This window comes from Typopeltis vanoorti, chromosome 20 (genome assembly GCF_054136105.1).
Source record: "Typopeltis vanoorti isolate ZY-2024b chromosome 20, IOZ_Tvanoo_1.0, whole genome shotgun sequence".
NCBI classification, from domain to species: domain Eukaryota; kingdom Metazoa; phylum Arthropoda; class Arachnida; order Uropygi; family Thelyphonidae; genus Typopeltis; species Typopeltis vanoorti.
Window position 1 is genome coordinate 82,860,335 of NC_143568.1, and position 13,700 is coordinate 82,874,034.

At 33.9% G+C, this 13,700-nt stretch overlaps 1 protein-coding gene across 3 annotated transcripts in view; it reads left to right on the forward strand.

The window, feature by feature from the left end:
• LOC150095606 (heat shock factor 2-binding protein-like) overlaps positions 1–13,700 on the forward strand; it is a 142,567-nt gene that overhangs the window by 103,323 nt on the left and 25,544 nt on the right. For 2 of the 3 annotated variants that reach the window (XM_090410383.1, XM_090410382.1), the window contains exons 8-9: positions 2,299–2,419; positions 9,749–9,852. In XM_090410383.1, the coding sequence (XP_090266509.1) occupies positions 2,299–2,419; positions 9,749–9,852 (225 nt within the window). Of the gene's footprint in view, positions 1–2,285; positions 2,420–9,748; positions 9,853–13,700 lie in introns of all 3 variants that reach the window. The other variant, XM_090410384.1, reaches the window with a different exon arrangement.

Here is a 13,700-nt window from a genome sequence, read left to right on the forward strand (position 1 = left end):
TACAGCTTGTTTCTTGTGTATATTTGTACGCTCCAGAAGATGACCTTGACATAAAGGTCGAAATGTCGAATTGTAGATTTTAGTTATATTAAACTAAAGTTTTTATTCAAACACGGTAGTTATCTCCATAATTTTCAAAAATGCATTCGGATCACCGTGCAAGCCTAAAAGAAAGGAGTAAGCAAACAATGTTTGTGCATGAAGTATCTTCACAACTGGGCTACTTGTATATAAAGGCTAATGACTTCACATCAGTTGCCTTGGTATCCCATAATGCAAAACACACATCCTCTCACATATGTATAATGCTATGCTTTATGGGAAGGAGCACTGCCCAGACTTGTTTCAACCTTTATTGAGCTCTCATCAGTGGGAGCCAGACCAGACCCAGGAGAAATACCAAGGTTGAAATGATGCAGAAGTGATGTAGTCAAAAGGTGACACACCTTATTATTAAAATAGTCAGGTATTTTTAACTAGTTCCCTGGAAGAACATGTGGTTATACATGTGACTAAGTATTTTGCAAATCTGTTGTGTGATGTTTACGTATATCAGTATAAAGGTTTCTAATTCAATGGCCAGTATTGTGTTTTAGCTTCGTCATCCATTTACCTTCACGAAATAAATCAAAACAAGAAAGAAAAAACTGATGATTCAAGACTGCAAAAAATTTTTCCAGCTGTCTTAATTTTTGTTAAAATTGGATGATAATAGCTATTATTTTATATGAAAACCAAAATACATTTGCACTATGTGAACATGCATATATAGCATGCTATGGAGTAAGTGGTGATTTGAATTGTATTCAGTGAATTTCACACTTATCTTCTTGTTTTCACACTTAATCTTTTAAACATTGTTTTTTAATTTCCCCTTCAAGATTTCAATTACACCTAGAATCCATAATCTCATACTTATTTTCTCACGCTAATCTTGTATTTTTATTTATTAAATAACAATATTATGCAACATATCTTAATATTGTGAACATATCTGCAATATTACATTGTACATACATTTTCTATGTTATCTTATAGAAAACATTGGTTATTTTCAAATTCCTCTAACTTTTGGCTTCTCTCATTAAAATGTTTTGCCATGTCACTTAATGATTTGTTTTTATAGTGTTTCATAAAATATTTCAATTTTAAAATATTGATATTGTGTAATTTTCTTTTAAATTTTAGATTATATATATTTTTTAAATGTTTGTTTTCCATTTCTAATCTATTATTGTGCCCGTCTCACAATAAGCTGTTCTGCTCTTCTCTATTCTGCTATATATCATTATGTGTTTATCTATTTTTTTTTCATTGTTTTTATTTTCTTTAAATCAAAATATTAATTCTCTGCATTTTGCTCTCAACAGTTGTAATGTTTTATGCTGTCTAATTTCCAATCATTGTAATTTTCTCTTGCATTGTCAGTTTATTGCAGATAAATCTGCTATATTTCTTCCTTGGTGCTTATCATTATATGGACAAATTATATTGCACATTCCCCAGCCTGGAGGACCAGAGACTACATCTCATTGAACTCCCCCCCCCCCCCCCAACCTCTTCCTGGCTAGGCAGCCCTACAAGAGGTTACATTCCCAACAACATAATTCTTATGGTTGCCAGGGATTTACAAACCATCTCACTTCAGTAAGATGGTAGTCCATAATGCGGATTAGGGAATTTTAGATTTTTGAGAATTATTATTCAGGATCATGATAGGAATATATTCTGATCAGAATAGAATATGGATATACTGTATAAGGGGAATGAAGATGGAATAAGATTACTTTGATATTTTTGCTGTTTTGTTGGGTTCTGGAATGACACTTCCCCATAACATGAGTTTTCTGTCAGACATCATGAGTATGAGAAGCACTGATGTGTTACCCATAGCACCTATCACTTCAGTGAATTTCATTATAAAAAAACTGTTAAAAAGATAAATGCAGGATTAAAAATAGTTTAAACTTGATTTAATAAGAAAACATAAACACAATATGTTAGATATGTATTATTAGCCATTCTTGAATGGTTATTTATTATTATTATTTTATAAATATTATTTCATCAGATGCTTTTTTTGTCATGTGGTTTTTGGTTGAAATTTGGCATGAATATATACAAACAAGATTTTGTCACTGTAATATTCTGTGACACAATCATTCAGAACTTGGAACATTTAGTAAAGCATTTTAGTGATCAAATAGTAATTTTTATACTGTTAAAAATAATTTTTCTATGTAAAATTTTTTAAAAATATAATTCTAACAATATAATACATATAGATATCTTCATTAGATGTTGCTGCTGCATCAGTTGGTCGAGACTTTTTGATGTGTCATGAAGTAGGCAGAGAGGTTATTGACACTCTGATATGTCTACTTGGAGAGAAGACAGGAGTCATGGCTGATATGAAAAGGTAATGTGTATTTTCTTATATATTAGAAGATATGTACAATGTATTTTAAATTCTATTTTTATATCAATGATATCCAAATCATGGTCAGCAGACTAAATTAACCCTTGAATTCAATTCTGTCTGGTCCATGGAAAAATCATTTCATAGAACTGTTAGAATATGTTACTGGTTAATATATATATATATATACAGTGTGAACACAAAAAACAGAATGTATTCAAAATCATATTCACAATAAACCAATTGGCATTACATAAATGAAACTCACACCATTAGAAAGTATGAGCTTCATTTCATCAAAAAGGAAGTTAGCAATTTTTTTTTTAATTTTAATATTTGATTAACTACAATTGTCCATTGATTCTATAAACATAGAAATAAGAGTTTCTTGCTTGATGGTTTTCTTTCTGTTTGATTTTTTTAAATATTACTTCCCATCACTAAAACAAATTTTGGACATGATGGTTTCACTTATACTAAGATGGTCCAAATATGTCTCAGCAAAATTAATGTGTCTTGGCATAATATATATTTATAGGAACAGAAAGCAAGACATTGTCTCAGAATATTCCATACTGTTTACTGCAAACTGCAAAAATACCATTCACAGCTAGCACATATTAATTTTCAAGGGCTGCATAATGTTTTTACCATTTAAGTTTATAAGGATGGCAAGATGTTTTCTCAGACTCTTCCTTATTGTGGATTGCAGTAAATGCAGTGCAGTTCATAGTTAATGTGAGATGTTGATTTCCAAGGATTACACAGAAAGGATCATCAATGTCACAGTTCTTTCTGCACTATGCCTAACTGAACCAAATGCTTCTTTGTTGCAGATCCAGCATAATATTCAGCAGATGTGCAATTCCATTCTTCAGATGAATTTGCACATCTACATAACATTGCCAGCTCATTTGTCTTCATTCTCTCATGTGTTCCTAGTATCAAGTATTTTATAATTTCCACCTAAATAACATACATTCACAAAGTGGGTTATTTAGTTATTCAAGTGCTTCTACAGCAGTATGTTTCTGCATTTCTGTTCACCAGTTATTCTACCATAATCATTCATTCTTTCTTCTACTTAACAATGAAAGAACTTTCTTTCCTCTTATAATTTGATATTTCCTACCCTTTTTACTGTGACTGTTGTTCTCTTGTAGCTTATTCTCTACTATACTGTTTATGCACCTCTATCACCTTTCTACCTCTCTACATTTCTTCCACAGTTATCTTTTTTAGAGTCTCCATAGCTCATTTGGTGTACATGAAGCCCTTTGGCTGGAAAAGCCTATGTTCAAATTCTGTCTGGAAAGCCGTTATCAGGATTTTCAACTGCAAGTAAGTTAGCCAGTCTCGTATGCAGGCGGTAGGCTTTTTTTAGTTCCAAAGGCATGGGTTTTTCATCTCATATAGCAGGCATAATGGCCAGAAATATATACAGTTCATTGACAATGCAGGGAATTAATTGCCCTATCAGGTTTCTAATAAGCCAAGTAACTTGGCTATGACAGACCATTGAGCCTACTACAAAAGGGAAGATGAGACACAATTATCTTTTTATGCATTTCCTTCTTAATGGGATCCAATATAATTTTTTTAATATCAATCCCACACACATAAGGTTGCAGGACCATTCACACGCTGATACTGTGTGCAGGCAGAAGTTAAAAGAAATAATCCATTGATGTTCTTTTTGAATAGTTTTAGATTGTAGACCTTGAGAATACTTCATATAGCAAAGAAGACTGCAGCATGGAAATTAAATAGAATGGTGTGGGGGGAGGGGGGGGGGAGAAGTATTCAGTGGATTTGCAGCTGGTTCCTGAATGGATGTTAAGTGGCTGTTGGTGCTGCTTGCATTTTTATAGGATTAGAAGAATGGATACATTTCAGTGGAATTGGTGCCTCACATACCTAATAGAAAAGATAAAAAGGAGAAACTTCAACCTTTTAGAATAACAGTTGGAGCAATGTAGTGAATGTGCAAATATTAAGTGTTTATTTGTAATTAATTATTATAAGCAAATAGAAATTTGTTATTAGTTTAAATTTTATAAATTATTAAATAGCTTAATGCGAATAATGAATATAAGGATGCAGAAGTCATAATTATTAATAAATTGTGTCTGATTATAAGTACTCTTAATTCCCCTCCAATACATCATCAGAAATGTATCAAGCATTGTATAGAATACTACAACCATTGTTCCTTTTATAAAATAATCTGGTAGGGGGGGGGGGTACCCAAAAAATAACCTGAATTATTTTTTTAAAAAAATTTATTAAAATTTATAATACCATATTCTAGTTCAGCGCATGATCAGAAATTTTCTAATTCTAAGAGCAACTATAAACAGGACTGTAGAAAATCCAGGATCCTAAATCAAAAGTAACAATTGTAATGCTAAAAAATAAGACATCATTGTTACTGAAAGAAAACTATCTGTAAGAAAGAATGTTTATTCATGTTATCATAAATAGAATTTAGTTTGATGTAGTTTATAAATAATATATATATATTTTTTTCACTAGAGGTTATGCCAGTAGAATAACTTGTGATCAATTCATTGTTTCTCTAGCTTACTGTATGTAATGTAACTCAGCTTGTTCTGTATATTTGTATATGCTCCAGATGATGATCTTAATATGAAGATCGAAATGTCAGGATATTAAAATAGTTACTTATAATGCTGTTGTAAAGTCCATAATTTCTAAAATGAATGGTGATCACCATGTAACACTAAAAGAAAGGGAATGTCTTAATCTTAAATCTCTCTATCATATCATATATCTCTATTTCAGTGATAGAGAATAAAAGAATTTCACTGGCCTGAAGTGGGAAAAAGTTCTATGTATGGTCTCTAAAGCAGCACCTCACAATTTATGTAATCATTAACTCACTCATGTCACTAATGTAATCTAGTTTGTATACAATTGTTCATAGGGGATTAAAAAAAAAAAAATTCTCTCTCTCTGCCCATTCAAAGCTGTGTATTAATTTTTCATTCTCTCAACCTAACTCACATTACAAAATCTTGTCTCAAGAACCTCTAGAATCTCAGCACTGCCAAAATTGGGAGGACCAAATCTGTGCACCATAGTCTGGGTATGGTTGATGAAGTCCTTATAGTGGAATAAGTATCTTGTTGTTGTTTTTTAGTATCCTCTTCATTTGTGATTGTTACAGTTCTTCCGGTATGTCTTCTGAATTTCACTCCTTGGTATCTGTTACTTCCAGGTCCTCAATATTGCACATCTCCTGAAGCATAGCTTTACATCTCTATTCCAAAGTGCAAAACTATATGCATAGCAACATTAAAAGAAGTCACTCATTTTTCAAGCTACCGGCTTGTTTAAATCTTTCTGAAGAGACAACTAATTACATCAAAATAATTTTTATTACTCTCTCTCTGTGTACCATGTCCATTTCCATTCAATTTACATGTATTCTAGTATGGATACTTAGATGTTGATTATCACTTATGTTCAAGTTTAATGGAGGAAACACATATCTAGAGATAATAATTACTAACTAAATTTATTTAATTACTAAATTAATATGTCAGTATTTTGCCTTGGTTACCTAGGCATCTTCACGGACACAAAGAAATACAACTAATCATGCATGCATACAGAAATGCTAGCAGGAAGATTAATGTGGAGTACAAAAGGCAGGATATCATAAGTGCCATCTATGGGTGTGGTAAAATATTGGCATATTAATTTATTAGCCAAATAAATTTAGTAATTATTATCTCTAGACATGTGTTTTCTCCATTAAACTTCAACATGAGTTAATCCACATGCAATATCATTAGCAAATAAATGAAACACTAGTCAGTTTCATTTATTCATTTATAGTTCCAGAGCAGAGCAGAACCCTTTGATATGCTATTTGTTATCTTTCTTTTTAGGGTTAGTATCACACCACACACAATTTGCTGATATCTATCAGACAGCCAGTTTTGCATTTCATTGCACTAACTTTCAAGTTAACAACTTGTTGTTAACAAGTTGAAACATTGCTATCATTAAATTATTGCTAATATGTTAATCATCTGCAATGTACTTATGCTAAGCATAGCATTAGTTTCAATATACATTTGTCACACTTATGTCTAGAATAGGTCCGTGCGGTTAGCCTAGTGGCTGTGCGCTTCACAACCATATGCCTGGGGAAGGAGTGCCCTAGGTTCGATTCCCATTGGTGACATGAGGAGCTGAAGGATCTTCCTCAGCCATAGCCAAGTTAGCCAGTCTTGGGCGTGGACAGCAAGATTTTTTCCCCAGTTTATCCTGGGGTTTTTCATCCTGCAAAGCAGGCAAACTGGCCTTGAGAACTCATCACCACTGGAGCATAGGGCTGACCACCTTATCCTGTGAACGGTTTGAGGATTAACTAACCCTCGACACCGCAAGGTAAAAGAGGGAAAAGGAAGATGAGATGAGATGTCTATAACAAAATATTTAACAGCTGCACATTATTCTGTCATGTTTTATGATCATTACTGATGCTCAGATACAGTTAAAGAGAATATATAATTGAATAACAATTGAAAACTGTAGTATGTATTAGAATGTACAGTGTTAAATGCAGAAGAACTCAATCTATAACCGTTTGAGTTTAAAGAAAACGATATTGAAATTGGTAATAATATTTTTGGTTTACAGATCAAGCGTTGATCAATTTTATTAACTTAACTGACTAGTTTCGCCAAACTTAAACCATTGGCATCTTCAGGGCATTTACACATAGGCTGAAACAATCTCACAATTATGTGTAACTATAAAACTGACAAGAATAACTGTAAAAAACTGCCTAGAATAATTACAAATAAAGTAGATACTATTTTATTTGTAATTATTCTTTTCAGTTTTATAGTTACACATAATTGTGAGATTGTTTTGGCCTATGTGTAAATGCCCTGAAGACGCCAACAGTTAAAGTTTGGCGAAACTAGTTGGTTAAGTTAATAAAATTGATCAACACTTGATCTGTAAACCAAAAATATTATTACTATTTCTCAGGATCAAGAAAATAAACCTTCATTATGATATTGAAATTGCTATTACAAAAAAATAAACAAACAGACATACACACACACACACTGCACTGTCTAATCAGAATATTTTGATCATTCTAATATTTTGTAAAGCCTCTCTCGCTGCTAAAACGGTTGCTATGCAGCATATCATGGACTCTATAAGACTTTTGAATATCATATTATTTGAAAGTGTTTTCCAGATTGTTACCTGTAGATCTACACTTATGTGTTCAGGATTCAAATGCTAGATCTCTCAATCCAATTAATTCCAGAAATGTTTTATGGGATTCAAATCTGACAAATATGGCAGTCATGGTAATATCTAGGAGTTGATGTCATGTGCAGTGAACCACTTTCAAATAATACTGACACTTTATCCTACTGAAATATATCTGTTCCACCAGGAAAAGGTACCTGTACAGGTACTTTGTGCATATCAGGGATCCAAGAGATTCCTAGGAATTCTCATTCCCATACCATATGGCTGCCATCTCCTGCCTTCTGCTATACCATTACATTTGGGTGTTTCTTCTCCCAAAGAAGAAACTCTACTGTCCACAGAGTATAGCAGAAAACAATATTCATGCAAAAAAACACGTTTTTTCAGTAGTCCAATGTCATCTGTCATATGTAAAATGGACATAATTGTCAGTGATTAAATATAATCATTCAAAAACTTATGATCTTAAGAGAAACATCATAAGTTTCTCCTTAAGAGAAACTTATGATGTTTCTCTTAAGGAGAAACATCATCAGTGAATGATGTTTCTCCTTAAACATCATTCACTGATGTTTAAGGAGAAACATCAGTGAATGAGTTTCTCCTTAAAACTCATTCACTGATGATGCACTCCCAACCACCTCTGGCAACCCATTCCACCCATTCACCACCCTCTTAGTCCTAACACCCTCCCCTTGCTACCCACTCTTACACAATTTCCATGAGTGACCTTTCTACCATGTACTGAAAAAAGTCTTCAGTGTCAGTCCTTTGAAACCCCTTTAATAACATATGCTTCTATCATGTTTGCTTTTTTTTTTGCCTGTCAGCTAGGTTTTGAAGCCATCAACACAGACCATCAACCTATTCTTAAATGGAGCATCTCCTAGACCTGCCATGATCTTAGTTACTCACCACTGGATCCTCTCCACAACTTCTCCATGGAATATGGGCATCCAGATCTGCCTACAATAGTCCAGATGCAGCTTATTAAAGCCTTATAGGGGGAACAATAACCTCTCTCTATCCCTGCTTGTTAGTTTGTTCTTTAACAACAACCACATAACCTGATGTGCTGTTTTGCATACCTTTGCAATATGTCCTCTTCACAGTTGATTTGCAATTTTGTGTCGAGTCTCTGGAGATGAATTGGTATGTAGAATGATCACAAAATGTTATACTTCCTGAAATAATCATTTTTATCTTGGATTGCAAAAACAAGTCCTTTATCAAATCTCATTAATAGTTATGTTCGTACATATTAGAGTTGATAAATCCTAAATTTCTTCTTTAGTAAAGTTAGGCTGAGGAGATATAGATTTGAATCATATATGTTCAGCTTCTAACTGGATTGTCTCTGAAATAGAATAAGGAATTTCACAAACACGCTTCTAAATGCACTCACGTACATTTAGAAGAGCACCAAAAGTACATCTATTTCTGCGAGTTGGAGAAATCAGGTCCATTTTTACAAGATGGTGGGTTGCTGAAAAAAACTAAAGTGTTATTACTGGAAAGCTTGTTTCTGTTAGCAAGATTATATAAAGAAAGCTGTGAAGCTCTTATTCACTGATCAAACTTAAACAGGAATGATTGCCTTAAACATTTCCATTTATAGGAAGTTGTCCTGCTTAATTACACCTCATGGCTGCTCAGCAACGTTTTGCAAATAGTAACCATGAGTTTGAACTCTAATGAGTACAAATTGCAAATTTAAAATGAAATTTTTAAATAAGTGAGAAACTTTTTAGTCAAGAGGGAAGTGGTAGGATTTCTCTCCCAGCAGCTGGGATTTTCCTCCAAAAATGGAGAGAATGGCCCAAGAACATACTTTGTTCACAGATATAACATATGTGTCTTATGGTCTTACCTGAGCAATAATTCTAAACATATCCAGCTCAGATGTTATATAAATTGATATAGAATATCCTAGATTATTTAGATACTCAAATACACTCTGATAATCACAACTGAAACCAATATATGGACAATAAAATCTGAATTATTTTATTCAGTATGGTACTATACTTATAAAATGTATTATGTTATTTTTCTACTCAGGCTTTGTCTGATGGCTCTATACAACCTTAGCATTAATAAGAAGGGTCACAGTTATCTTATCTCAATTCAGGAAGCAGTTCCAGTTCTTGTATGGCTGATACAAGGTAATTTCTCATGTATTATTATTACTGTATTACTATAACACATAGAAACATGTTTAATTTAGTGTTTACTATCATTTGAAGACGTCTCAATGTTCAAGGTGTTCATGTACATTCTCTTCGACATAATATATGTATCCTTCAATACATTTACGTCCAGTTCACTTGCCACGTTTTCCAGCAATACATTATACTTGAATCTCTCCATTAGTTCATTGGACATCATCAGATGTTGTGTGATCACTCCTTTCCTTAGTAATGTTCTATACCAATCCTCACCAGGTGGTCCTGTCATATGCCTTTCTGGAGACTCTGAAGATCATTCACTCCATACGCATTATCCATCCATGTCATTGAAGGTCTTATATCTTACTCTTTTTCCAGGAACTTTAGCTTCTATTACTGTTTTGTGAAGTCATCCTTTCAATGCATCCCAAGTATTTCAGCTTTCTTCTGTCAATATCTTTAAGGAGCTTAAAGTTCTGCCTATCTTTTTAGCACCTTTCTAGACTATCAATTTGACTGCCTTTTAGTATATAATATCCTCAACAGCCTTCTGTAATGCCACATCTCAAAAGCAACTATTCTTTTCCTATCATACTTCTTTAGGCTCCAGGTCTCACATTCATAAATCACTATTGGAAAAACAGCTGCATCCAAAATCCTCAACTTTGTTCCTGTGGAGATAAATCTATCTTTCCAGATTTTAGACAAGTCTCTGACTATTATTTTAGCCATTCCTAGTCTTCTTCTGATGTCTTCTGAACAGCAGTTCTCCATATTAATAATGGAAGTTCTTTCTCTGTTAAGGGAAACGTTTTCAGAAGCTTCCTGTGTGTATGTCCTTTGAGAACCATAATCTTTGTCTTGCTAGGATTGAGATGAAGTCCTCTGTTCTTACTGATGTTATCAGTTTTGTTAAGAATTTGTCCTAGTTTTTCCTTGTCATTACATAGGAGTACTGAATCATCAACATACCTCAGATTACTGATCAGTCTACCACCTGTCCGAATTCCTGTGTTAAGCTCATCCAGTACTTCATGCATAATGTTCTTTGCATAGATACTAAACAAATGAGGCGTAAGTAGGCATCCTTGCCTAACTGCCGATCTGAACCTAATCCATTAATCCAACACCTGTTCTTGCTGTGCTTCCTGCTCACTGTACAAGTTAGCTATCAGCCTGATAATGTGTTGAGGAAAACCCATTAATTTCATTACTTCCCACAATTTCTTATACTGAACGCAGTCAAAACTTTTGGAGTAGTCTCTGTACCCTTTCCTTTCCTAAAACCTGCTTGTTCCTTGGGCATCTTTGCCTCAAAAAATATGCATGCCTAAGTGAAGGGCGTTCCAAATCGAAAATTTTCTTGGTAAGAGGGCTCCTCCAAAATTATCCTGATCCTTTCTGCTGTACAGTTCCTCACAGTACTGTTTCTATCTGTGTTTTTCATTTTTCTGTTAGTACTTCTCCATTCCTGTCTTTGATAACATTCAATTTGGGCTTAAATTTGTGCTTTACATCATGCACTAAATGAAACATCCTTTTATAATTGTTCATTTTAATCTGGAATTCTATCTCTTCCCAACTTATTAGCATAAAAATTTTCCTTTTCCTGTCTGATGGCTTTCTCACTTCTCCATGTAATCTTTTATATTCTTCAGTCCTTGCATCTCTTTGTCTCTGCAGCTGACTCCTTTCAATCAGATACCATGTTGAAGCTGATATCCATGGGTCTCTTGGTCTTCCAATTGGGCCTAGATACTTCTTGGCTGTATCTTCTATTATAACCTTGAACCCCCCACAACATTTCAGGTGAGTATTCCTTGTAAAATCTCACATAAATGTCTTTTTTAATATGTTTGTTTTAACAAGTTTTATTTGGTGAGAATTTGTTGTTTGTGAGAAATAAGTTTCTATTATGTTGAGTATTCAGTATGGTAATTATGTACTCTGTGTTATTCAAACTGTCATGTGACATAACAATTGTAATAACGGTTGATATGTGTGTGATGTGGAGTTTGGAGAAAAACTATCAGTAGGAAGTTTGTAATGATATAACTTCACATCTCATACTACTGTTATAGTATCTTGTACACCTCCTGAGGGTACATAAGAATATGATGATGATAATGTTATTTAAGATTTCTGATGTTTTTTTGCTGAAAGACCCCCCCATGAAGCTCGTGGTGCAGTGAGTATGTTAGGAAATTATTTGTCTTGGTCATATATGTAGAATTGGAGGAGGAAAGAATGATGCCAGGAGGTCAGCTTTATTTTTAGGAGATGCCACCTAGGTGAGTGAGAGTGAGAGAGAGAGAGAGAGAGAGAGAGAGAAAAATAGAAGCACATGTGCCCAGCAGCCTTTGAAAGAGACCAGAAAGCATGACTGGCATTTGGATAGTAAGTGAATTTTTTGCTGTTGGTCTTCTGCAAAGGGCCAGCACCTACTTTCAAAGAGCTATTTTGCATTTGTTATATGCCTCAGCTATATCAAGCTGATAGTGAAGCTGGAATTCTTATCACTTGCTACCATCTGGTATTCTGAATAGTTTTTTTTTCGTGAATTGCCTTGAAATATCTCTTGTTAAAGCTTGTTAAATATCAGCTATATTTAGCTGATAGTGAAGCTGGAGTTCTTATCACTTGCTACCATCTGGTATTCTGAATATTTTTTATTTCTTTAATTGCCGTGAAATATCTCTTGTTAAGGCATGACTTGAAAACTAGTCAAGAATTTTGAATGGGGTGGGGAGTGAGAGCTTTATGCCAGTAATGATAATTTCTCTAAATTTGTTTAGATGAAGAGTTGAAGCAGTGGACTGACCATGGAAAAGAAGAGTTGAAGTCATGGAGGTTGTCCTACTTGCATCTGTCAGGGACACAAGGATAGGAATTTCTATTGGCTGAGAATTCTGTGGAAGAGGAAACTTGTACAATATTATGGTTTCAGTTACTGAGAGGATTAGTGATCTAATCTCTGTGGTTATACATAGGAGGAAAAGTGGTTAAGAGAAAAAAAAATCAAGGGAACTGGAAGAGTGGAGAAGATTAATAGTATTCAAGTTACGAGATAGATGACTTGTATTAGATCATTACAGTTATATCAAATACTTCATCACTTACAGCTTGTTCAGTGGAATTCAAAATGGGAATTCAGTTGAAATTGTTGACTTTGAAGTTACCTAAGAAGATAATTCACTTCTCAACCACTTCCAAATTCGTATAAACAAAATACCTAAACATGAAGTGACAGTTGTCAGAAAGAACATCAAAAAGCATTTCATGCTTAATTCTTTGTTTTAGAAATATTTAAATAACTTTTATGTGACAACCACCATGAAAGGTTGTAAACCTATAGTACATTAGCACCATGGGTGGGCTAACAATTTTTTTCTATGTTTATGAATTTTATGTGTTTTTTTTTTGAAATTTATTTTTTTACATAATCCAGAAACCAGAGAAATATGAAACTTTTCAAGACACTTTAGGCCTCTAATAAGCAAGGCAGTGTTCTCATGTCATGTGATGAAATTTCTTCCACTTAAGGACAATCATAAACATTCATGTCCATGGTTGGATTCTGATCTGCAGCATATTGCTTGAAGAGCAGATATGCTAACCAGGCAGGTGCTTAAGGGTCAAAGCTGTATAACTGAGAGGAGACCTCCACATAGCCTTTAAAGGAATGCGGAGAACCGACCAGGGCTTCTGACCTAATGTCCAATCCTCACCTTCTCGTGGTGCACCCTGTTGGGTATCTACTTTGATACTGAACGAACGAGGATAGGCTGGCAATTTGGGATTTAGCTGACCAAATTGTATTCTTATTGGTTAAACCAAAATAAAAA